This window comes from Rana temporaria, chromosome 11, assembly GCF_905171775.1.
Source record: "Rana temporaria chromosome 11, aRanTem1.1, whole genome shotgun sequence".
NCBI classification, from domain to species: domain Eukaryota; kingdom Metazoa; phylum Chordata; class Amphibia; order Anura; family Ranidae; genus Rana; species Rana temporaria.
Window position 1 is genome coordinate 45,363,950 of NC_053499.1, and position 27,458 is coordinate 45,391,407.

Below are 27,458 nucleotides of genomic sequence, written 5' to 3' on the forward strand. Positions count from 1 at the left end.
CAATTCCAGCTGCGGTGAGCTAGCAGTAGTGGGCAGTGTGAGGCGTTTTTTAGCAGCATGGCACTCATTGTACCAACTTCTGGGGTGCTTTGCAGTGTGAATCCTAGTAATGGCCTACAATCATCCAGTGCAGTAAAACGCGGGTCACCACATTATGTGGGAACGGGGTCCAAAGCTAATTTGCAGCACCTCTGGCAAGCTGTCTGTGTTTGGATCGCTTTTCAGAGGAGTTTGACAGGCGGAGGCTTTTAATTGCCATGCCAACTTTCATTGCATACAGTTGAGGGGCAGTTGTGGCATGTCCCTGTTCACTTGAATATGTCGAATTTGGCAGCAGAACAATTTTTATCATTAAAGACTCCTTTGAGTAATTTTCAGTTGATTTAATAAATTCCTTCATACGCTATCGGCATTCCTGTGCTTTGTGTTTTTCTGTTCTTATCTTTCCATGCACTTAGAGCTGCCACTCCTCATGGCTTTTCTGCACTGCATTCAAGATCGTGACAGTTGGCTTTTAAATAGGAGATAGGACTACCCGCAACACCTTAAAGCAGAGCCCCACCCAAAAGGGGAAGCTCTGCTTGTTTGCACCCTCCCCTCCTTCACTGCCACATTTGGCGCTTTATGGGGGGGAGAGGGGAGCAGGTACCTGGATTTGACCGGTACCCGCTCCCACTTGCTGGTAAGATTGCCTCCAAAAAGTGCACCTCCTCCTCTGGCCCGCTGTTGACTCACCAACAGTCTCATTGACTGTAATGCAGGGCTCGACAAATCTCGGTCGCCATGGCGACTAGAAATAGTGTCCTGGCGACTTGGCTTGGAAGGTGGGCAAAAAAATAAAAATAAAAAAAAATTTGGTTCCATAGGACTGGCGCTCCGCGGACTAGGCCGAAGCCGCGGCCTCGCCTAAAACATCCTAGGCCGCGGCTTCGGCCTAGTCCGCGAAGCGCCTTTTCCCCAGGATCGTGGCGGACTAGGGCCCCACCTCCCCAGCCGCTCGATCGCGGGGGGCCCGTGATGTCCGGTAACTGAGGCCGCGGCTTTGCTGGTGGTGGCCGTTAAGCATTACAAGTTAAACAGCAATTCTAATGTCATTTTTCACTATTTTCACTGCCATCTTCTTCCCTCTAATTAGAACCCCCAAACATTATATATATTTTTTATCCTAACACCCTAGAGAATAAAATGGCGATCGTTGCAATAATTTCTGCCAGGTCGTATTTGCGCAGCGGTCTTACAAGCGCACTTTTTTGGGAAAAAATTACACTTTTTTTAATTAAAAAATAAGACAACAGTAAAGTTATCCCCATTTTTTTTAATATTATGAAAGATAATGTTACGCCGAGTAAATTGATACCCAACATGTCACGCTTCAAAATTGCGTCCGCTTGTGGAATGCCGACAAACTTTTACCCTTTAAAATCTTCTTAGGCGACGTTTAAAAAAAATCTACAGGTTGCATGTTTTGAGTTACAGAGGAGGTCCAGAGCTAGAATTATTGCTCTCGCTCTAACGATCGCGGCGATACCTCACATGTGTGGTTTGAATACCGTTTACATATGCGGGCGCTGCTCACGTATGTGTTTGCTTCTGCGCCCAAGCTCGTCGGGACGGGATGCGTTTTCTGGCTCCTAACTTTTTTAGCTGGCTCCTAGATTCCAAGCAAATTTGTCAAACCCTGCTGTAATGGGACGGCTGGTGATGCATAAGTGACACAACAAGGTGAGGGACTTGGCGGCAGCAGGTGAGTGGATGTCTGCTAACAGGCGCTGCCATGATGGATCTGAAATGACAGGTGCTCTTTAAATGTAAGGACTTCTTCTTGCTGGTAGTTAGGAAACCTTTCGTTTGCAAATAATAAAGATTCTATTTAGAAGAATAAACTGCCAGATTAGTAAAATGGCGATATCAGAACCGATTCAATCATACAGTAGTGTACATAGATTTGCAAAACAATGGGCTAAGTGACGGTTCACACTACCGCGACTTGGGATCCAACTTGTGTCACCCCAAGTCGCACGACATGAGAAATTCCATTGCAGTGAATGGGAGCCGTCTTAGGCCCCTTTCACATTCGAGCGGGAGCCGCGGTGGCGGTATAGTGCTGCTAAAAATAAAGGCGCTATACCGCCAGGATTGCCGCGGGAATCGGCCGCTAGTGGTGCGGTATTAACCCCCGTTAGCGGCCAATAAAGGGTTAATACCGCCCGCAATGCGCCTCTATAGAGGCGCATTGTGGGCGGTATTGCCGCGGGTTCCCATTGTTTTCAATGGGAAGAAGCGGTGAAGGAGCGGTATACACGCTGCTCCTTTCATCGCTCCGAAGATGCTGCTGACAGGAGATTTTTTTGTCTCCCGCCAGCGCATCGCCTCAGTGTGAAAGCCCTCAGGCTTTCACATTGAGGTAGCTGAGCAGGAGTTCTTCAGGCGGTATAGCAGCGCTATTTTTAGCGCTGTACCGCCTGAAAAACTCCTCAGTGTGAAAGGGGTGTTAATGTACTCTAGTAAAGTCGCTCCGACTTCAGAAAAGGTTCCTGTACTACTTCAAGGCGACTTGTAGGCAACTTGTACCCATAGATTTCAATGGAAGTCGCCTCAGAAGTCAGATCACTGTCTTAACTGAAGCAACTTTACAGGAAAAGAAAAGCGTTTACTCAGGCAAACCCCTCCCTCCCACAGAGCTGATTAGTCTGTGATTGGCCACAGCCAAAGTCGCCTGTCCTGGAGGCAACTTTAAGTCGCGTTGTAAGTTGCTCCAAGTCGCGCTGAAGTCGCCTTGAAAAGTCGCGCTGTAAGTCAGGTTGCCCCTGTGTGAAGCGGCACTAAACGAATATTCCTTTTTATCTCATGGTTACTGTGACATTGTGGGAATGTATCAATGCAGTGCATGGTATCTCAGCTTGCAGAGCTTGGATTCATTGAATGAGTTTCTGAAAAAATGTAAATATTGAAGAATATACAGCCTCATGCTACATAACTAAGCTCCATTACACGCTGAATAAACACAATTATTAATGTATCTTAAATAGAAAACTATATTTAGATAGATTTTTACACCAAAAACATTTTATAAAAATAAATTTAGATAAAAATCCCCCAAAATTATTATTTATTTTTTTTAACTCAAGAATACGCAATAATGGGCTGCATTATAGATCAGTAAAACAAAAAGCGCTGTACTGAGCTTTTTGAAGCTGCAATGTACAAGAGTCCTAAGTGGGCAGAGCCATGGAAATCATTGCTTTATACCCCAATGGCCAAATGCACATTCAGTGCAAATAAAGCCCAATATTATGCGATTATGAACAGTCTCCACTTATAGAGAAGCTTGTGTGTTTGTGAGTGAAGGTATAATCTTCGTATAATGCAATACACTGCCAGTCTGGAAAACTGTTTATATTCCAAGGTCAGGAGTCTGGATCCTTGTCCTCGCTGTAATGTACTAATGTGGTCCCTGCCAGGAATCCTACTCAGGGTTTACTTCTGGGACCCTTCATATATCGATTAATAGAAATGTCCAGTCAAATGCATACAGGCCAGTGTGGCTGGGCAGTAGGAATTCATAATGGGTGCCTGTGGCCTGCACTCAGATGTGCACCCCAGTGAATGGTCATTTCCGGGGCCAGTACTAATGTTGGGCAGGTTGCCCTGTGTGGAAATACTTTGCCATGCAAACTTCATTTAACTATTTGAGTTCCTGGGCCTTTTACTCCATACATTTTCTTGGGAGTGTTTTTTTTTATTTTATTTTTTTGGCAATGATTTTTATTTTTTTTTATCATTTGTAGTTAACCCTAATGTATTATACATTGATATTTAGAGGGCAGTTAGGGCTTTAATTTGGTAGCAAATTTTGAATACATATATCATCTCCTTGCTTTTATGGGGGAATAAATAATATAAAATGTCAAATGTTTTTTCCTGTAATTTTTCTAAATGTGTACTCTCCCATATTTTGCTGCAAAATATAATCAACAAAGCCTGATCATTAAAATGCAATCAAATTATATTAGTGTCCCTTTTATTTAACATAGTGGGCTTTAGAAGACATGGTTTTATGCTTTTATTTTAACTTTATTGAAATGTCAGTGACATTTAATTCAATATGCACCACAGTTCAGTCTTTCTCAGGCAGTGGCATGTCAAACATCAACCAATATGTAATTTCAGTACAAGACCTACGAGCGCCTCTTCCTCCGGGCTTGCCTTGAGCAGTTCTTGCACATATCGGACTACAGTGTAAATGTATGTGTGTGTAATAAAAAAAAAAAAATATATATATATATATATATATATATATATATATATATATATATATATATATATATATATATATATATATATATATATATAATTTAACCACTTCATTACTGGGCACTTAAACCTCCTTCGTGCCCAGACCCCCCCCCCCCCTCGGGTGTCACATTTGGCACCTTTCAGGGCGAGGGGGGGTGCAGATACCTCTAAGGCCGGGTACTAACGAGCAAACATGTACGATGAAACCGGACCGTCGGACCGTTTTCACCGTACATGTCTGCCAGAGGGCTTCTGTACGATGGCTGTACTAACCATCGTACAGAAGTCCGCGCGTAAACAATTCGCGGGGCGTGTCCGCGTCGTCGCCGCCGCGACAATGACGCGGCGATGTAGGGGAGGCCTGCCATTTAAAGGCTTCCACGCATGCGTCGAAGTCATTCGACGCATGCGAGGGACGGCGGGCGCTCAGACATGTACGGTAGGTCTGTACTGACGACCGTACATGTCCGAGCGGGCAGGATTCCAGCGGACGGTTTTAAAACACGTCCAGGAATATTTGTCTGCTGGGAAAAGGCCCGGCGGGCAAATGTTTGCTGGAATTCGGCCCGCTCGCGCCTACACACGACCGAACATGTATGCTGAAACATACATGTTTGGTCGTGTGTACGGGGCCTAAGACAGGTATTTGCACCCACTCCCCCCCCCCCCGTCTCCTGGGAAACAGACTGGTCCCAGGAGAGAGCAAGGACCAGTGACTGTGCACCACGCTACTCGCGCATGCGCAGTAGGGAACCGGGCAGTGAAGCCGCAAGGCTTCTTTTCCTGACTCCCTCACCGGGAATGGCGGCAGCAGCATCCGAGGACCGAGCGATTGCTCGGCCTCGTCTGCCGTCATCGCGGGCGTAAGTGTTCATATTAGGGCTGCAACTAACGATTATTTTCATAATCGATTAGTTGGCCGATTATTGTTTCGATTAATCGGATAATAGCCTTAAAAAAAAAAAAATTGTTGTTGGGCAGATTACAAAACACAAATTGCCGGAAAAACATAATACATCATTTTCTGCAGCTTCTCCATTGAAGTATATTGAACCAAAAAAAAAATAGCACCGTTTTTCATTAAAAAGTCCTTTCCAAATATGCAGCAGCTGGAAAAAAAATCATGGATGTGAACGTGTCCCATAGCAAAACATGTGTAAATGAACTGTAGTGTGTTTCTGCAGAAAGCACCAAAAAACAGAGGTGTGACCCCAGGCCTGAGATGTTTAGTAACATTATGGGGTTAAAAAAACAAAAATAAGTACAAAAAGAGCAAATAATCCCTACTGTAAGAGGTTCATTTTTTTACTGATGGACAGTGAAAGTAATATTTACAGTAGCGATTTGCTTTTTTGTACTATAAAGGGCTAATTATTTTTTTTTTTTTTTAACCCCATTATGTTACTGGCCGATTAATCGATTATGAAAATTGTAATTGATTAATTTTCATAATGGATTAGTTGTCGATAAATCGATTAGTTGTTTCGGCCCTAGTCAATATATTAAAAGTCAGCAGCTGCTGGCCTTTAATATTATTTTTTTTTAGGCGGACCTCCGCTTTAAAGAGACTCCAGGCCCCTTCAGAAAGAATTACAAATACTGTAGCTGCTGACTTTTAATATTAGGACACTTACCTGTCCAGTAATCCAGCGGTGTCTGCACCCGAGCCAATTACTCAATCAGCTATTGGGTGCTGCCGCCACCATCTCCACTAAGGATTCCCTACTGCGCAATACATGAAGCATGCTGCGTTCTGTGAATGGGCCGGCTGCAAGAGGAGGAGGAGGAGGATGTAAGTTCTGGCTGAGTTTGCTGCAGCGAACTCAGATGGAAGTTGGAGCAGGTACCTGTCAAAACCCCCCAAGTTTTTTTAAAAAAAAATTTGTGGCAGCAGAGGGGTTGGAGACTGACAAGAGCAGAGCTTCCCCTTTTGTGTGATTGGGTGGAGCTCCGTTTTAAGCAGGCCATACACTGGTCAGTTTAGTCTGACAGCTGTCGGTCCCACTGTCAGAACACATTGTCCCAGCAGGGGAAGGACCCTTTTCCACCTTGTTTGTATGGATGGAGACATTTTCGTTTTTTTATTTCCCTTTTTTTGTTTTATTTTTTATGGCGAGTTTAGTTGCCACAATGAGTCACCAGTGTTTCTGTTGGCTAGTTGCATCCTTGCTGTTTTCTAAGCCCTGTGCAGTAAGTGGGTTTAGGTGTAGCCATTAAAATACTAAAGAAGGTAAATGGACAATACAGTATATTGCTGTGTTTACATGTGAAACTGTCAGAGCTGATTGGTATTTACTGAAAACCAGCAATGAATTTCTCCTTCCAGGGTACCTCTGACGAAATTCCCTTCTATACGAAGAACATTTACTGAGTCTGCTGGGGATTTGAAGAATCTGATTGGAGAAGAGGGTTACAACAAATACTACTCTGGATTTCCACTAAATGGAGGTCCCACACCAGAGACTCTGAAGAATTATCTGGATGTAAGTATAATGCTACTGCTCATTGTGCTAAACGTATTCTCATTAGTTCTAATGGCTTATTGTTGAGGTGTGTGTGTGTGTGTGTGTGTGTGTGCGTTTGTGTTTTATATAGTTTATGTATGGGAATTAGAAGAGGGAAGGTCTGGACAGCCGCACTCCGATAAAAACGCCTTTATTGTGCAAAATAACAAAAGTACAAACCACAGCAGGGTACATGATAAAAAACTGATGCGTTTTACACTCTTTTTTTTTTTTTTTAATTCTTTATTTTAAAGTTTTCTTTTCATTTTCCATAATAATCTGTGAACATTATACAACATTATATAACCTTATATAACACAGAAATACATTTCGGGTATCCATATACTCATACACTGCTTATACCGACTACATAACTACAACATAATATCTAATGTTATACCGTTACACTTAACCACTACTTGTTATGGATTACCCCGACCTATACCTCGCCTACCCGTTTCCAGATCTTCCCTTGTCCACCCCCCTTCCCCCCCCCCCCCCCTCCCCCCCCCAAAAAAAAAAAAAAAAAAAAAGGGGCATCCATGTCACTCCCATGTTCTCCCGGCATCTCCGCCTTCTCCTTCCTCTACTCCTCCCCCCTCAAAACTCTCCTTCTCTGTATCTTATGTAGGGATCCCATATCAATCTGTACCCATCTTCTTGTTCTCTTATGCCCATGGTAAGCTTTTCCATTTGTTGAATTTCCGAAATTCTACCTAACCATTGCTGTTTGTTTGGGATATTTGTACTTTTCCACAGGATTGGGATACACGCCCTAGCTGCAACTAGTAGATGTCTTAACAAAGATTTTTTGAACCTGGCCACGGAGATTGGTAGATCCAGCAGTAAATACGTGGCAGGATTGCCTCCCAAATCCACCTCCACAATGTCCTTGACCGTGTCTCTAACCATTTTCCAGAAATCCCCCAACTTTGCACATGTCCAGAAAATATGTAACATATTTCCCTTTTCCCTACCGCATCGCCAACATCTATCTGACACCTCCGGGAATATCCGGTTTAACACTACTGGGGTTTTGTACCATCTGATTAAGATTTTGTAACCTCCCTCTTGATATCTGGTGGCCAAAGATGCTTTATGTGTGAAATTAAAAATTTTTGTTCTCTGGTTTTCCGAAAGGGCAACCTCCAACTCTCTTTCCCAAGCTCTTATGAACGGTAGGTCACTCGGTGCTGCCTCGTCCACCCATAGGCTATACATCAATGAGAGGCCATGTCTTATCTCTTCCCCCTTTAAACATATTTCCTCATAGCCTGAAAGATCTCTGAGCGGTTTCCCTTTTGGGTTCATTGCTCTGATCGCCGTTTTTAGTTGATTTTGTCTCATTGGGTCGAGTTCGTTTATTGGTGGTTCCTCCCTTTCATCCCTTCCAGCCCTGTGAGTCTCCCCCTCAAAGTGTATTACTCTACTCCAGCCTAACCGTTTTAACATCTTGAAATGTGTGTCTTCTATCCCTAACTGAAATTTCGGGTTCCCCAAAACCGGGGTAAGTGGGCTTGGGAGGACCGAGCATTTCGTTTTCCTGAATAATTTTTTCATTACTCGCAAGGTGGCCCCTATTGTTGGATGTTTCTTTACTTCTCCTGGTATATCTGCTTCCTGTATCCACGCCATACCTTCCAATGGGATATTTGTGATCATTTGCTCTATATGGATCCAGGGTTTATGCTTCTCTCGTGCACACCACTCGGCCACTCTTGCCATGTGTGCTGCTTCATGATATCCCACTGGGTCAGGGAAGCCCACTCCTCCCCTCTCCTTGGGTAGCGCTAATATTTCCCTACGTATTCTCGCCTTTTTCCCTGCCCATACAAACTGCACGAACCTGGATCTTAAGTCCCTTAAGTAACTCGGGGGAATCTTTACCGGTAAAGTTTGGAATAGATAAAGTAGTCTTGGTAGCACATTCATTTTTAAGATGCTAATTCTCCCGAACCATGAGTACGTCTCTTTTTCCCATCTAATGAAGTCAGATTTAATTTGCCTCGTCAGCGGGACAAAATTCAATTCAAAAATTCTATTTAAATTTTTTGATATTTTTGTTCCTAGATAGAGTATGTGCGATTCCGACCATTTAAAGGGAAAGTTCACTGTTAGCTGGTCTTTTTGCCTGTTTGTTTACTTCTATCCCCATTGCCTCTGACTTGGTGTAATTTACTTTGAAATTAGAGAGGGCTCCGTATTCCCTTATCTCTCTCATCAAAGGTGGCAGTGATAATTCTGGGGCCGTTATTGAGAACAAGAGATCATCTGCGAAAGCTGCCACTTTGTATTCCACTCCTTTAACCTGATATCCCCTTATGTCTGCATTTGATCGAATTGTCCTCAATAGTGGCTCCAGTGTTAAGATAAATATAATCGGGGAGAGCGGGCAACCTTGTCTGGTCCCGTTCTGGATTGGAAATGGATCAGATAGTACTTCATTAACCTTTACCCTTGCCGACGGGCATGAGTAGAGGCTTGCAATCCAATTCTGCATGCCTACACCCAACCCTATGTACTTAAGTGTAGCCTTCAAGAAGCCCCAATCCACCCTATCGAAGGCTTTCTCCGCGTCAGTTGAAATAAGTGCTATTGGTTTATGGTGGACTTGAGCCAAGTAAATGGTACTTAACACTCTTTGAGTATTCTCCCTTCCCTCTCTTCCAGGTACAAAGCCCACCTGATCTGGATGTACGAGGGGTGGGATATTGGGTACTAGTCTGTTGGCAATTATCTTTGAAAATATTTTTAAGTCTATGTTCAACAATGATATCGGTCGATAGCTCGCACAGACTGTAGGATCTTTCCCTTCCTTGGGAATGACAGCTATGTGTGCCCCTAGTGTTTCTCTTCTCATCAGGTGTCCTTCTTTCAAAGAATTAAAAGCCTCTAAGAATTTCGGTATTAGTTTATCTTGGAAAATTTTGTAGTACCAGAGCGTGTAGCCATCTGGCCCTGGTGATTTACCTGGTTTCATTTCCTTTATTACTTCCTGACATTCCTTTGCTGTGATCGGACCTTCCATACTCTCTATCTTTTCCTCTGGTATTTTAGGCATTTCTGACTTCATTAGATATTCTTTTAGTCTCACTTCTCTGTTAAGTACTTTCTCTACCTGAGATTGATTAGTCAATTGATACAGATCTCTGTAGTACTCTCTGAATGCGTTTGCTATTAGATGTGAGGGGCTCACTAAGTTATCTCCCTGTGTTTTTATTTTCTCTATATGTTTTCTAGCTCTAGACTCTCTCAGTGCATTCGCAAGCATTTTGCTAGGCTTATTGCCGAATTCATAGTAAGCCCTTCTACATCTATTCAGCTGAGCTTTCGCCTTGTCCATCAATAGTAAATTTAGTTTCTCCCGTAGGGATATCAGTCTTTCCTCCTTTCCTATTTTCTGCACTTTCTTATGTTCATTTTCCACCGTTTTAATTTCTCTTAGTAAGGAATCTATTTTTACTCCTAGTTTTCTCTTCCTCTGAGCCCCCAATGAAATAAGTATTCCCCTTAGGTAGCACTTATGTGCTTCCCACTTACAAAGTGGGGATGTTCCATCATCCCTGTTTGTATCAAAAAATATCTCTATTTCCTGCCCAATCTTCTCCTCATATTCTGGGTCCTTGATTAGGGTCTCGTTGAGCTTCCAGTTCCATTCTCTAGGTCCTGTTACTCCCCAGTCAATAAGACAACTGACTGGGGCATGATCTGAAATCGTAATCGACCCAATTGAGGATTCTTTTAAATTCAACAGGACTGCTCGGTCAAGGAAGATATAATCGATTCGTGTGTAAGTTTTGTGTTTGTGGGAGTAGAAACTATAATCTCTGTCGTGTACATGCTGAGATCTCCAGCTGTCTACTATTTGCAGGTCGTACAACATGTTTCTTACTTGTCTAAGTTTAGAATTAGATATGTTGTAGGACCCCCTGGAAGCGTCCATTTTCGGGTCCAACAGCATATTCATGTCTCCTCCTACTATAAGGGCCCCTTCTTTGTTTTCTTTAATTATTTCTACAAATTTGCCCATAGTGGACACTGGGTCTTCATTGGGGAGATAAATATTTACTAATGTAACCATTCTTTCATTTATTAGGCCTTTTATCAATATGAACCTCCCTTCTTCATCAGTCACTACCTTAGATTCTTTCCAAGTTATGTTTTTAGCAAGTAAAATAGCTACTCCATTCGCTTTTGATGACTGGGAAGCCCCCATGTATACCACTGGGAATCTCTGATTCTTCCATTTTGGAATCTTATCTTTTCTGAAGTGGGTTTCCTGTAAAAACACAATATGTGTTTTTAATCTCCCCAATTCATACATCAATTTCGTTCTTTTTTCCGGGATGTTAAGCCCTTTCACATTGTACGATGTTATATTTAGTCTATGCATTTCTGATCTCATACTTGCGTTGACGTTTATATGCCCGATTTTCCCAACCCCTGTCCACTTTTACCGCAGGTCTAAGCCCTTATCTCCCAAGAGGCATATGAGGAGAGAGGAAGGAGACCGGCCCAATTAACCCTGATGGAAGGACACAAGATGAGGAGAAAAAAAAAAAAAAAAATTAAAACCCGAATCCCCCCCCCCCCCCCTTGTATCTCAGGCTCAAGATCTCCGTCCAGATGCCTGGGTAATTGTAAGATAAAAGAAAAAAAAAAGAAAAAAAAAAAAATTTATTAAGTCCCTTCAGTGGTCACCTCTTGACCAGGTTCGACCCCCAGTCTGTCGCTGAGAATAGAGGGAAAAAAAAAAACCCACGCGTCTCCGACTTCCCTCCCACAGGAGGAGAGACGCTAAGTGGGGGGAAGTGTGAGAGCACAGCGGAGAGTCTCCTCCGGTTCCCCTAACAGCACTCACCCTCTTTCTTTTTAAATCTAAATCTATTGCCCCTCACCCCTCCATTTCTATGAAAACTTATCGCTAACCGTCCGGTTTACTAGCGGCCAGTATTGTCACCTTCTACACAGACTTCTCCTCTTATTCTCAGACTTTTCCCATAAGTAATATGTAAGTTATGCTTATTTAGATATACTACACATATATTAATAAACCGAAAACATAACCAGCAAAAGCGCTTAAAACTAAAATTTCAAAACATAATTTCACATCTCTATGATCACATATAGGTTAGCACCTACCTCTTCCCTTACCCCCGTAACCCCCTCTCATGTTCCCGGTAACATCGTCTGTTCCCCCTCTGAACCTCCCCTTCACCCTCACCACCCCCCCTCCCCTCTCTCACAACTCCTTGTCGTCTCTACTCACTCCCCACACTGATCCGTCAGCCTTGACTTTTACTCTACTCTCTTTTTACTCTACCTCCCCTAGTTCCTAAATCACTTCTAGGATGCCCTTTCCCACCCTCCCTCCCTCTTACTTCCTCCCGCCCTCTTTCCCTCTCCCCCAGAACCCTGTACCCCCCACCTACTTCTTAATTCTTGAACTCCCTCCCTCATACGTGCTCACAAAAATGCCACCACTTAAAATACATAGATTAGTGTAGACTTAACATAATAATAAAAAAAAAAAAAAGAAAGGAATCTAACCACTTCTACAATGTACCCTAACCTCCCCCCCCTCCCCCCTTCAACGAACAAGAAAAAATCCAGTGTAATTCTTATAGTGCCAAACATAATTATCTATGTTTGTCACTATATCTGTGTAGCAATGTGCCAGTGACCTCCCTTAGCGTCCCCCACACACTAAAAACAAAAAACCAAAACAAAAATAATTAAGTACATAAATCAATTAAATTCCCCTTCCCCCTGGTGGCCTACTCCATGTGAATCATAATACAATGTGTTCTTATTTGAATCCAGTGTCCAGTGTCCTCTCTTACCCCCCCCCCCCCCCCCCCGGGCCCAGTACACCCCTCCCATTTTGCTATCGGAACAACTATCGGGAACTAGGGTGTTAAATTAATTTGAGGAAGATACACAAAACAGAGAAAAAAAAAAAAGGGGGGGGAAGGGGGGAACCGGGAAGGAAGGCCACACCTCCAAACACCACTGGTGACGGATAGGTGTCCCCCCTAACCTCCCATAGCTTCACATTTCAGATCTATATATAACCCTCTGGGCAGCTATCCTTCTCTGCGTCCCAATACGTTCCTTTTACAGCAACAAACCCAAAACAAAGAAGAGAGGGGGTTAGGAAGCCCCCAGTTCAGACTGCTTTTCATTCCTATAGGTGCGAACCTATAATACAAATGATTCTTACATATCATCCTTGTCTGGAAATTAAAAAGCAAAAACGCTGATCCCCCAAAAAAAAAAGAAAAGGGGAAAACACCCAAACTCTAATGAGAGAAAAAAGAGAAAAAAAAAAAAAAAAAAATGGCTGTGTATTTTTCTATGGGCCCAGTCTAGCCGCGACTTAGTCCGATCTTGCTAGTAAACTCAGATATATATTTTTATTGTATTTTTCCTTCTTTCCTTCTTTCACCATATCCAGGCAGGACCAGCCAGTTGGGCACAGTTATTGGTTCTACCCCCAAAAATTGAAAAAACCTAGGGAGTTGCGAAGGCTCGCTTAGATAATAAGTTTCTGCTTCTTTCTTCACGATTAAGGCTAGAGGGAAACCCCAACGGTAGGTAGCCCCAGTGTCTCTTATATATTCTAATAGGGGTTTAAGTAACCTTCTCCTGCTTTTAGTTTGCGGGCAGAGATCCGGGAAGATTTGAATATCCGACTCCTCCAAGACCCCTGCTGTACCCTCCTTCCAGGCAATTCTAAGAATATCCTCCTTTATCCTATAGAAGTGGACTCTACAAAGTACATCACACTGGGCCACTCGATCTTGATACCTCCCGAGAGGGATTTTATGCACCCGGTCTAGCTCCAGTGGTGATTCTCGGGGTCTTTTCAATAATTTATTCAGTACTGCAGTTACCACCTCTCTCAACTCCAGCCCTTCATACTTATCAGGTATTCCCTTTATACGCAAATTATTTCTTCTGCTTCTGTTGTCTGTTTCTTCAGCTTGTAACTGCAGTCTAATTAATTGGAGTTGCTGGGATTGGACTCTCTCTTCCAATTCTGCCATTCTGAGCTCCATGACACCCTTCTGCTCCCCACACCTTTCAGCTTTTTGGTCTACCTCTGTCACTTTTACTCGTATTTTCTCAATCTCCCCCATCATTGCGGCAGTCATGTTTGCTACAATTTGTTGCATATCTTCCTTGGTTGGAAGTGCTTGAATAAGCATACTAATTTGCCTATTATCTGGGGGGTGCTCCATCTCTTCCCTCCTTGTTTGCTGAGAAGTGTGTGATAGAGGCAGCATGAATGGTTCGGCTGAGCCCCTACACTCAATCAGGCTCTCCCTTTCATCTCTCTGAAATTGGCCGCTGTACCCTTTATCCATATTCAAAGACACGGCCAGTACCCCAGATATATTCTCTAATGTTTTGCCCGGCAACTGCAATGATCCTACTGGGGGGGGCGGAAGTATAGGTGTTAGTAGGGGTGAGTCTTTGAATTCACAGTGAGCCTGTTGACCTAGTGAGAGATAGTGAGACTGGGCTCCTAAATGCGCTGTTAGTCCTTCTGATAGTATGTTATCTCTCACCTGTGTTCCTGAAGGCTCTGGCTCTTCCCCTTCACTCCCCCCCTTGGAAGTTGTCAGTTGAATCACCGCTGGTATGTCAGGGATATCAAGCTGTGCTGGCAGGGCGGGCTGTGCGCTCTCTGCGAGGGAGTTCCGTCTGCTCACCCCGTAGTCCTCGTGCTGTTTTTGTTGGTCTCCTTTCACTGTCATATAGCGCGTTATGTATGAGTGTCCAGACTGAGCGGGAGCTCCCCTGGCGTTCTTCCCAGCGCTACGTCCACGCCGCGACATCGACGGCTGTAACGAATTGGCCTCTTGCGGTGATGGTAGTCTCACCCCCCGGCCTGCCAGTCAACGGTGGTGGGGATAAGGGGCCCTGATATGACCGCTCTCCTGTCCGTGAGTGCTCGGGGAACCGCTAGACTCTCCTGGTCAGAGCGTCTAGTCCGCCATGTCCTCGACTCCTCCCCCGGAAACCCGTTTTACACTCTTAACAGTACTTAGTCGTAGCTAGGGTTGTCCCGATACTAGTATCGGTATCGGGACCAATTCTGAGTATTTGTGGGAGTACTCGTACTCCCGCAAATACTCCCGATACCGAAATAGAATACTCCCCCCCCGCCGCCGTTACGCCGCATCCCCGCTGTCGTCGACTGGTTAATACGCGCGGGGAACATTACAGCTTTCATTTGAATAGCTGTAGTGTTTGCCGCCGCGCCGCGTATAGACACTCCACCTTGCTCGGGTGAACTGTCCAATCCCGAGCAAGGGGGAGTGTCTATACGCAGCGCGGCGCCAATCATTACAGCTATTTAAATGAAAGCTGTAATGTTCCCCCGCGCGTATTAACCAGTCGGCGGCAGCGGGATGCAGGTAAGGGGGACATGGCTGGATATGGGGGGAGACATGGCTGGATATGGGGGGAGACATGGCTGGATATGGGGGGGGGAGACATGGCTGGATATGGGGGGGGAGACATGGCTGGATATGGGGGGGGGGAGACATGGCTGGATATGGGGGGGGGAGACATGGCTGGATATGGGGGGGGGAGACATGGCTGGATATGGGGGGGAGACATGGCTGGATATGGGGGGGGAGACATGGCTGGATATGGGGGGGGAGACATGGCTGGATATGGGGGGGAGACATGGCTGGATATGGGGGGGGAGACATGGCTGGATATGGGGGGGGAGACATGGCTGGATATGGGGGGGGAGACATGGCTGGATATGGGGGGGGAGACATGGCTGGATATAGGGGGGAGACATGGCTGGATATAGGGGGGAGACATGGCTGGATATAGGGGGGAGACATGGCTGGATATAGGGGGGAGACATGGCTGGATATGGGGGGGAGACATGGCTGCATATGGGGGACATGGCTGGCTATGGGGGGAGACATGGCTGCATATGGGGGGACATGGCTGGATATGGGGGGACATGGCTGGATATGGGGGGGTACAGTGCTTTAACTGGGCCGGAACGCGGCGGTACTCAGTACCGCCACTTCCAAAAATGGCCCTGGAGAGTACCAGTACCTCTCCCTGCGCCCAGTACGTGGGTTTCCCTTACCGGAACCAGGCACGTCGTTAGGCCCGGGCTAAGAAGGCTGGAATGGCCCCGAGTGTCCGAGCGCCGCTGAGCAATTTGTCGGAAGAGACACAGCAGGTCCCGCCTATGATGGATGGACGTCACTGCCAGCCACTGTCCAATCTGGGACCGCGGGACGCGTGACGTCCATCATAGGCGGGGTAAGCTCAGAAGGCGGGAATTACAAATTTACACTGCCGCCCCGCGCGCCATGATGCGGCTCTCCTCCTCGGCTCCAGGGTCACGGTCGCCCGGACCAGGCACATTCGGTGCGACAGCGCTGCACCCCACATCCCAGTTTGCTTCATCAGCTCTCCTTTCCTCTGAGCCTCCTCGAGTCCTCTCCTCTGGCTGCATCTCTACCACCACGGGCTGAGGTAGGTCACTCAGTGTTCCAGTGTTTTATCCACCTGTAACTGTAATAGATAGCAATGCTTTGTGTGATCCCGCCTGAAATAGATAGCAGTGCCATTTTTTTTTACCCAATTTCTGATCTATAGTTGTGCCAGTGTGTTAGAGTGTGCAGAATGACACTTAAATGTTTTAATTGCAGTGTCAGTGTGCATGCTAGTTACGCTATAATATGGAGTTGTACCAGCGTGTTATCAATTCTATTATTTATATTGTATAAAGCTGTGCCAGTGTGTGATCCATACTAATGGTATATAAAGCTGTGCCAGTGGGCTGCTATTCTTATATTTAAAGCTGTGCCAGTGTGCATCCTAAATTAAAGCTGTGCCAGTGTGCATCCTAAATTAAAGCTGTGCCAGTGTGCTATCCATCAAATATTATATAAAGCTGAGCCAGTGTGTTAGAGTGTGCAGAATGACACTTAAATGTTTTCATTTGTTCCAGGATCAATGTAATATGAAGAAACTAATGAGATGAATGAGTCTACAATGTAGGTCAGGGTCAGTGATTGTGTATGTAGGTCAGGGTCAGTGATTGTGTATGTAGGTCAGGGTCAGTGATTGTGTATGTAGGTCAGGGTCAGTGATTGTGTATGTAGGTCAGGGTCAGTGATTGTGTAGCCAGGTCACTGGTCAGTGTAGCCAGGTCACTGCTCAGTGTGTGTGTACTGACACACACTCACGTATGTCACTCTTTCTACAGTAGCTCTTTTTCAGGGTACTTTCTAAGGGTATTTTCATGTTCAGTATTGGGGGGGGGGGGGGGGAGCACCGGCGCCTAATAGAGTACCGGCACCTCTTTTGGCCCACTTAAAGCACTGGGGGGGACATGGCTGGATATGGGGGGGGACATGGCTGGATATGGGGGGAGACATGGCTGCATCTGTGGGGGGACATGGCTGCATCTGTGGGGGGACATGGCTGCATTTGTGGGGGGACATGGCTGCATTTGTGGGGGGACATGGCTGCATTTGGGGACACATTTAAAAAAAAGTATTGGTATTCGGTATCGGCGAGTACTTGGAAAAAAAGTATCGGTACTTGTACTCGGTCCTAAAAAAAGTGGTATCGGGACAACCCTAGTCGTAGCTATCACCAAGCACTGTTGAGTGTGAAACGCTTTTTATCCTGTACCCTACTGTGGTTTGTACTTTTGTTTTTTTGCACAATAAAGGCGTTTTTTATCGGAGTTCGACTGTCCAGACGGACCGTAAAGTCAGTGGTCATCCGATCCGCCAGACAGATGGAAAAGTAGGGTTTTCCTCCGTCACACTTTGGTGGGTCGGATGTCAGCGGGCATGTCACCGCTGACATCCATGGCTCCATAGAGGTACATAGAGCACCCATTCAGATCCACCTAAAAAAATGACAGGTGGACCTGAACAGTCTGCCTGTGTGAAAGGGCCCTAAGATGTAAGGTGTGTGTTTTTTTTTGTTTTTTTCAGTACTGGACTGCTGTTGTAGATCAGTGATGGTGGTAAAGTGCTGCTGATTGTGCCAGCAAGCCCATTGCTGTGTATCGCTCTTTGAGCAATTGAAATTGATTTATAACCTAAGTAGCTGATGCTCGGTACGGTAGTACAAGCAGCCATGCTGCCAGTGTCTAAAGAACTACTGGCACCCTGAAGATTATCAAAAAATGCGCAATCTTGTGAGCTCCCTGAACATTCTTTTTTTTTTTTTTACAGTAAAGTCCCTGAACATTCTTAAAGGGGAGCTCCGCCGTAAAAATATATAATAAAAGCTGACTTTTAATAAATGGACACTTATCTATCCTGGAGTCCAGCGACGTCGGCAGCAGAAGACGGGCAATCGCTCGTCTCTCGGCTGCCCCCACCGCCATCATTGGTGAGGGAATCGATAAGTGAAGCGTTGCGGCTTCACTGCCTGGTTCCCTACTGCTCATGCGCTAGACGCACTGCGCCGTCCTCACTGTTCCCCGCTGTGTTCTGGGAGCCGTGTGTTTCCCAGAACACAACGAGGGGGGATGTATGGCAGGAACTGACGTACTGCCCGCCGGTCCCCGCAGAGTCTATGCCCGGAAGTGGGTGCAAATACCTGTCTTAGACAGGTACCTGCACCCCCCCCTCCGCCCTGAAAGGTGGCAATTGTGGCACCGGATGGGGGGAGGAATCCGATGAGCGGAAGTTCCACTTTAGGGTGGAGCTCTGCATTAAATGGGATAAAGCTTTAACTTTTTTTTTCTGTCTGTGGTTCTCACCACTACGAGTTTGACGTAATTGAAAACGTTGTAGTCACTGGTCCAGCACAAGCAGGCTGATTCTGAAAGCTATTGAAACGTCAGAAAACCTGCTGAGCGTAGCTGTGCCAGGTCAGTGACTGAAGTATTGAGACAAGAGGGTCAACGATGCAACCAAGCTCTCTGCGTTTTCAGGAGAGCGCAGCAATGTCAGAATACAGGTTTCATCTAAGCCAGGAACTTTTCAGCATCAACTAGATTTTTCAAGAGATGAACTAGAATATTGCTGCATCTACATCTTTACCAAAATTGCATTTTAACACCCCATCTGCCCTTTTTGTCTAGGCTCAGTACTATGGTGAGATTGGTATTGGAACTCCTCCACAGACATTCACAGTAGTGTTTGACACCGGATCATCTAACCTGTGGGTCCCCTCTATACACTGCTCCTTGCTGGACATTGCCTGCTGTGAGTAGCACTTACTTCATTAACACAAATGTAATTAAAGTCTTAGGGCCAGATTCTCAGAGACTTACGTCGGCGTATCAGTAGATACGCCGTCGTAAGTCCAAATCTGCGCCGTCGTAAATTTAAGCGTATTCTGGAAAGCAGATACGCTTAAATTAGGCTAAGATACAAGCAGCGTAAGTCTCCTACGCCGTCGTATCTTAGGGTGCATATTTACGCTGGCCGCTAGGTGGCGCTTCCGTTGAGTTCGCCGTAGAATATGCAAATGACTAGATACGCCGATTCACGAACGTACGTGCGCCCGTCGCAATTAGTTACGCCGTTTATGTTAGAGATACGCCGGCGTCAAGATAAAGCTGGTCTCTAGGTGCAAAGTATGGACGTCGGGAACAAGCGTATCTTTTTACGTCGTTTGCGTAAGTCGTATGCGAATAGGGCTGTGCATAAATTACGTTCACGTCACAGGCATTGAGCCAACGTATTTTTGGGCATAAATACGACGTGATACTGAGCATGCGCGCGCATGCGCCGTTCGTTCGGCCATGCATCTACGTGGGGTCAAGCCTCATTTATATACAACACGCCCCCTACAGCCTACTTTGAATTACACGTGCTTACGCCGACCGATTTACGCTACGCCGCCGTAACTTAGGAGGCAAGTGCTTTGTGAATACAGCACTTGCCTCTCTAAGTTGCGGCGGCATAGCGTAAATACGGTACGCTACGCCCGCGCAACGTAGATCGGCCATACCTGAATCTAGGCCTTAACATGGTATCTCCACTTCTCTCTCTATATATTATTGATTATACATGTGCCCAAAGTTTGGTTTTAATAGAAAGTGTTTTCTTCTATTCTAGTATTACACCACAAGTATGATTCTTCCAAATCTTCCACCTATGTAAAGAACGGTACAGAATTCTCCATCCAGTATGGCAGCGGGAGCTTGTCTGGGTACCTGAGTCAGGACACTGTGACGGTAAGATCTAGAAGTAGACTCCCATCTGGTCTAGAGAAGGAAATCTGCTGCCATTGTGTTTCTCATTTATTGCCCATACCAGGAAATCAAATTCCAGAGGTCCTTGCACCAGAACAGGTTGGATAATAAGAAAAGAATCTGGTTGTTGCTATTGGTGACATGTTGAGGTGGATTCACTGAAACTAGAGAGTGGAAAATGTGGTGCAGCTGTGCATTGTAGCCAATCAGCTTCTAACTTCAGCTTGTTCAATTAACCGCTTCAGCCCGGTCCATTTTGGTGGTCAAAGACCAGGCCACTTTTTGCGATTCAGCACTGCGTCGCTTTAACTGACAATTGCGACGTGGCTCCCAAACAAAATTGACGTTGTCCTTCTTTTTTCTTCTTTACACAAATGGAGCTTTCTTTTGGTGGTATTTGATCACCTCTGCCTTTTTTTTTCCCCCACAGCTTAGGCCGATACGTATTCTACATATTTTTGGTAAAAAAATATTGCAATAAGCGTTTATTGATTGCTTTTGCGCAAAAGTTATAGCTCCTACAAGATAGGGGACTGTTTTATGGCATTTTTTTTTACTAGTTATGGCGGCGATCAGCGTTTTTTTTTTTTTTTTTGTGACTGCGAAATTATGGCAGACACTTTTGACACCATTTTGGGACCATTGTCATTTATACAGCGATTAGTGCTCTAAAAATGCACAGATTATTGTAAAAATGACACTGGCAGTGAAGGGGTTAACCACTAGGTGGCGCTGTAGGGGTTAAGTGTTCCCTAGGGAGTGATTCAGACTGTTAGGGGGCATGGCTACACGTGACACGTCACTGATGACCGCTCCCGACCACAAGGAACGATCATCGGTGACAGTGTCACTAGGCAGAATAGGGGAATACCTTGTTTACAAAGGCATTCTCCTGTTCTGCAATCGCGGGCCGCCCGGGAACATCGAGTTTCCGGGACCCGCGGCAAATTTAAAGGGATGTACCTGTACGCCAATCTGCCTGCCCGTTCCATGTTGTCGACGTACATAGTCGTGCGGCAGTCGACAAGTGGTTAAGCTTTGACAAAAAAATCTTAAAGCTGATTTCATGTTTCTATGCAGACCTGCACCAGATTTTGCATTCGCCAGTTTTTCGTAAATCAACCCTGCTTTCCCTAACAACCCAGGTCAATTCTATTTAGAGATAAAAACATTTTTTTACTAGTTTTTATCACATAAAGCAATACAACAATGGGTTATACCCAGTTAACACTGTTTGAGTGAACAAGGAGAGTGGGTATCACGTAAGCAAGTAAATACATTACAGAGTAACCTTTTAGGGAGACGAAGCGGCCATGCCACAGACATTAGCATTACGCGATAAACTTATAAAACAGACAAGGTATAAGATCATGTATGGTTTACGGAAGAGGAGAGAGGAAAGTTTGATCTAGGAAGAGAAAGAAAGAAAGGGAAAAAGGCATAGAGCGGCCTAAAAAAGGAAGAAAGGGTAGAAAAAAAGGGATTCAAGCTCCCCCATGGCCGGACAATATCGAGGTAGAGAATTTTTTTTTTTTTTTTAAGTTAGGAATATATTCTAATAGATTAATTATAACATGCCTATAAGTGCAGTAGAGGTAGAGAAGTTAAGCCACACACACCCTAAGGTTTTGAACTTCTCAAAGGTATCATTATCCACAACAAGCATCTCCTCCATTCGCATAATATCGTTTATGGTTGAGACCCACTGGGAGACTTGTCTGTTTTCCAATATAGAGGGATTCATTGTCTCGCTGCAGAAAGGAGGAAGCGCAATAAGCTGCGTTTCTGAAACAAGATTGAGCCCGGTATTGACAAAAGTGCTATTTCTGGGGTTGGTGTAGGACAATTATTTTTAGAAGTGTATACTGTTGATGCACAATCTTTCATTACCTCCTAATCTTTCTCAGATTGGCAACCTTGCAGTGAAAGGACAGCTTTTTGGGGAAGCCATCAAGCAGCCTGGCGTTACCTTTATTGCAGCCAAATTTGATGGGATATTGGGCATGGCGTACCCACGGATCTCTGTTGATGGCGTTCCACCTGTGTTTGATAATATCATGCAACAGAAGCTGATAGAAAACAACATATTCTCCTTCTACCTAAATAGGTGAGATGTGTAAATGTTTTGTTTTTGTATGACATTTTAACCTATGTGTGGCATTGACATGTCTATGTAAATTGTTCCTATTTAATATATCCTTTCTGATCTGATCACTCTGATTACCCCCAGTGTGTGGGGTGATCCAAGAAGGATCAGGTGGTGCTGTTTTTCTTGTCGGCCACAGACTGGCAAGTACCATTACTATTTGATTTTGACGGTAAGGATCTTGTTCTATACTAGGGTGTCTGACATTTTGACCTTCTTGGGCCACATTGGAAAAAGAGGAATTGTCTTGGGCCGCACATAAAATACACTAATAATAAGGATAGCTGATGAGCAGTTCTTCCTGTAGCTCTCAGTGGATAGGTGTGGCCTCCGGCTGCATGCACAGCCAGCAATTACCTGCAGGTAATCGTCTGTGCAGAAAGCTGCGAAAAGGGGCGGCCATCGGCAACCTATCATTACAGTGCATAGGGCCGGCGGCCGCACCTACCCACTGAGAGCCGCAGGAGTAACTGCCGCTACACTTCGCACCGGCTCTAATTGCTGGTGTGAATGTAGCCTATGTATGTGCTGTGTATGGAGGTAGAGGAAGGGTTGGGGGGGGAGGGGGCGCAATTGAAATCTGGGGGGGTGCAGCCCACCCCAGTACCTCCCCCTTGATCTGGCCATGCAGTATTTATGCCCCTGGCACCCCTGCTTCTGGTGCTATTGCAAACATGGGACCCCCAGCATCCCTCAAGGTGTGCATTTGCCATAAGGTCAAACAAAGCTTTTGGTAACCAAGAGGATATCTGCTGGGAACCACGCTGCACGACTCCACTATATCTGCTGTGACACTCTAAGTCCACGATTCACAGTCCGCAAAAACTCGGCACAAGAACACCATAGCGCAATATAGCCAGTAAATGTAGTAAATTTAAAGCGGAGTTCCGGCCACAATTTCACTTTTTAAATATAAATACCCCTGTAATACACAAGCTTAATGTATTCTAGTAAAGTTAGTCTGTAAACTAAGGTCCGTTTTGTTAGGTTGTTACAGCATTTAGACACTTTATAAAATAGAAATTGACTGGGGCCATCTTAAGTGTGGGCATCATGAAGCCAGACTGTATGACTTCCTGGATTTCAGCCTTGCAGATCTCGCACATGCTCAGTGCTGCACAAGCAGTGTAATAGGTTTCAGATCAGGTTTCAGCACCTGTACTGTCCAAGTCGCATGATTCTTCGAGACTGGGGATTGCACAGACTCCTGGAAAGTTACACCTACTACATTCCCAGGAGTCTGTGCGGTGTAGGTTAGGAAGCTTAAGCACCTAGGTGCAGGAAGTGGGAAGATTAACTATTCTGCCTAGCAACAACACTTTGAAGGCATCTAAAAAAAAAAAAAAATTTCTTAAAGGACTAATGACATTTTTTTTAAACTACTGATGTAATGTTATATTTATGGGTGGAACTCCACTTTAATAAATATCTGCTTACGTTACAGTAAAACACCATCCGCTATGACGATATGCAGGAGAAGCAAATTGCCTCCTCACTGCACTTTCGTATACTGTAGATACAGGCAGGGCCGGATTAACAATGGGGCTGATGGAGCTGCAGCTCCAGGCCCCTTTCTCAAGATAGGCCCATTTGCTCCTACATGTAAAAATCATCATTTGTTTTTTGCTAGAAAATGACTCTATGGTGGTCTTTGCACTTTTTATGTTGCAGGGTACAGAGCTGCACGATTCTGGCTAAAATGAGAATTGCAATTTTTTTGCTTAGAAGATAGATCACGATTCTCTCACGATTGTTGCGGCGTAACATCATCTTTCACATAAAAAAAATAAAAAAAAATGGGCTAACTTCACTGTTTTGTTTTTATGGTTTTTATTATTCATTGAAGTGGGAAAATGCAGTGTGACATAAAATATTGCAGCAATAGCCATTTTATTCCCTAGAGTCTCTGCTAAAATATATATAATGTTTGGCAGTTTCTAGCAAATAATATTGCTTTCTAACTTAAGAAACAAGTGTTGGACTTTAAGTGGTTAAATTTAGTTACAATGTTAGTTAGTCACAATGTTTCATTTTGTTTACAAACTTGGCAGACTGCCCAGATTTGTTCTTTACACACAGAAGTGTATCCCTTTGATCTAATAAGGAAGCGTTAGTTACAATGTTTCCTGTTAAAAACTAGGCGGACTGCCCAGATATTTTCTTTTGACAGCTGAAAGTCTCTCCACTTGTTATATGAAAGAATCAGCAAACTCTGCATTGGAGATCGTCAGGGGGGTTGAATCGACATCACAATTTTTTTAACGATTAATTGTGCAGCTCTAGCACGGTATTTGCGCAGCAATTTTTCAAACATGTTTTTTTGGAAAAAAATGTTTCATTCATTAAAAAAACAGTTAGTTAGTTAAGTTAGCACAATTTTTTTTGGTATCCTAAGCAATGCTTTAGATTTTTTTAGGTTACATGTTTAGAGTTACAGAGGAGGTCTAGTACTAGAATTATTGTTCTCGCTCTAACGATCGTGGCGTATGTAACCTGTGTGTATCTGGCTCTGATACTACCAGTGCCTTCCCAGCCACTGACTAGTATCTCTCCCCAGCCTGTCCCCACACACCCTCTCACCTGCTGACCTGTGGATGGGGGAATCACTCCTGCAGTGTTATTGTGTTCTGCCAGTGCGTACAATGATCAGTGTTGCTAACTTTAGCTGGCAGCACTGATTGTTTTAAGAAAAAAAAACAGGCTGGTTGTACTCAAGTTGATTAATAGATTGACTTGTGTAAAACCAGCTAGCCCATACATAGATTGACTATGGCTGGTCTCTGCATAATTGGCGTAATTTTAATCCATGTATGACTCGCTTAACCACTACTCAGTCCCTAAATATCCTTCCACTCCTGTACATAGTGCTCACTGTCATACTCTCCGCACTTCTCTCCTATACATAGTACCCACTGTCATACCCTACACACTCCTCTCCTGTACATAGTGCCCACTGTCATACCCTCCACACTCCTCTCCTATACATAGCGCCCACTGTCATACCCTTCACACTCCTCTCCTGTACATAGTGCCTGCTGTCATACACTTCTCTCCTGTACTTAGTGCCCACTGTCGCACCCTCCACACTCCTCTCCTGTACATACTGCTCACTGTCATACCCTCTACACTCCTCTCCTATACATAGTGCCCACTGTCATACCCTCCACACTCCTCTCCTATACATAGTGTTCACTATCATACCGTCTACATTCCTCTCCTGTACATACTGCCCACTGTCATACCCTCCACACTCCTCTCCTGTACATACTGCCCCATCATACCCTCCACACTTCTCTCTGGTACGTACTACCCTCTGTCATACCCCCTGTACATACTGCCCATTGTCATACCCTTCACACTCCTCTCCTGTACATAGTGCTTTTTGCCATACCCTTTGCACTCCTCTCCTGTACATAGTGCCCACTGTTAGACCCTCCACATTCCTCTCCCTCACCTGCACATACTTCCCACTTATATACCGTCCATACTCCTCCCCTATGTCGCTTACCCACAAAAACAGTTCTTTAAAATTATACTGAATATCCTCAATGTTACCAGCTCTAGAATGGACACACTTTTGTTAGTTCAACTAAAGAAAATATCAGTTCTCATATTTGTTCTGCCCCATTATTAGTACTCATTTAATTTTGTGATTACTACTATGATGTATAGAGGAACATCGGGGATCTCAGCTACTCTAAATATAGCACTTATATAAAAAAGTGGCCCTGAAAATATTTTTTAAATGTTGGCAACTGTGCACTTAGGCACTGCCCAAGGGCCACCGTCCACCGGGTCAGTAGGGGGCCCCATGAGAGGCTCCTGGGATCCTGTTATAATAAAGCGGTAGTAAACTTTCCTGACATTACTACTTTTTAGAGGCCCTGGGGTAGGTTATGCCACAACGTACAAGTATGCCCAGCATATTAGCACTTTAGTGTACACTTACATTTTCAGACTGAGCCCTCCAGTGCTGCGCTGTGATGAATCAGGCGGGGCCTGGACACTTCCATCTTCACCCGGTCTTCCTTCTGGGTTCTGTGCCTTTGGTCACTTGCCTTGGCTGGGCTGCGTTCATGTCATTCCCACTCATTTATTTATTATTTATTACACCCCATTCACACCTCCGCGACAAAACGCCCGACGCCGGCCGCTCGTGCCGCTGGAGGGGAGAATTCCCATTGCTGTCTATGAGATGGTTCACATCTCATAGACGCCGTACACCTGCGGCATGAAAAAAAGTCCCGGACCCTTTTTTTCAGGCGGCATTGGCGTTCGGCCATACAAAGCAATAGGAAGGATTTGTAAAAAAAAAGTTACACTATTCGCGGCAAAATACGCCGCGTACGCGGCGTTACTTGTCGCGGAGGTGTGAATGCAGCCTAAAAGGCCCCACCAAAATCCTCAGCACCAGGCCCATGATGTTCTTAATCTGGCCCTGGATACAGGAAGTGATGTCACAGGCTCCACCCGACGCGTTGCATTACTGGTCATGTGACTTCCTCAGGAATAGCATGGGTTTCATTCAGGCCTCCCCAAAGCCTGTGGAAATAGAAGATGCAGCACATTTGTGTCAATTGTGGGGCCTATTTGTACGAAAACATTGGCCTGATGCAAAGAAATGGCAAGATTTTAATTCCCTGTGCACTGTGCCCTGCACAGCTTGCCTATAAATACAGTGAGTTTTGCTGTAATTCAGTGGGCACAACATTGTCGCAGTCCTAAATGTTTGTGTGAAAAGTGTAAGCTTTTCCCTCTTATGTCTACAACAGAAACACCTTTTAGTCGTTTGAAAAAAACAATGCATGTTCTAGTTCTCCTTCATTGGGCACAGCAATGTATATCTCATTTACTCTGCAGCAATAAGCGTCTCCTTTTCTCCTTCACAAGGAAACGCTGCGGGTGTCGCTCCTTAGGTGCACCCGGCAAAGTAATTGCTCTTATTCCATTATGTTCTCTAGAGATGGATGGCTCCCTTCATACTCGCTGTGCAGAAGAATGGCTTTAATTCATTCTTTTGTTAATGTAGGCTACAGCACACAAGATATAAGTAACAATCTGACGATTTCTACAGGAAGGATACAAGATAGCATACGAGGTAGATTAGTTTTATTTCAAAAGCTTTGTGTTTTTCCACCTGCTATATAATGGGCACATTCAGGACTCTTGCACATGGTTGTACATTGCGAAGTAAAATCCTTTTGTTGTGGCGCCCAGCTGCAATGTCATTTAGCCCAGTGACCTTTTTTTTGCAGAATTCTGTGTGCGCAGTTGTAAACTTTTTAAAATATGTTGC

At 44.8% G+C, this 27,458-nt stretch overlaps 1 protein-coding gene across 1 annotated transcript in view; it reads left to right on the plus strand.

The window, feature by feature from the left end:
- Positions 1 to 27,458, plus strand: part of LOC120917294 (cathepsin D-like) — a 47,642-nt gene that overhangs the window by 4,529 nt on the left and 15,655 nt on the right. The window contains exons 2-5 of the mRNA XM_040328488.1: positions 6,623 to 6,779; positions 18,898 to 19,021; positions 19,880 to 19,998; positions 21,924 to 22,123. Of these exons, the coding sequence (XP_040184422.1) occupies positions 6,623 to 6,779; positions 18,898 to 19,021; positions 19,880 to 19,998; positions 21,924 to 22,123 (600 nt within the window). The remainder of the gene's footprint in view (positions 1 to 6,622; positions 6,780 to 18,897; positions 19,022 to 19,879; positions 19,999 to 21,923; positions 22,124 to 27,458) is intronic.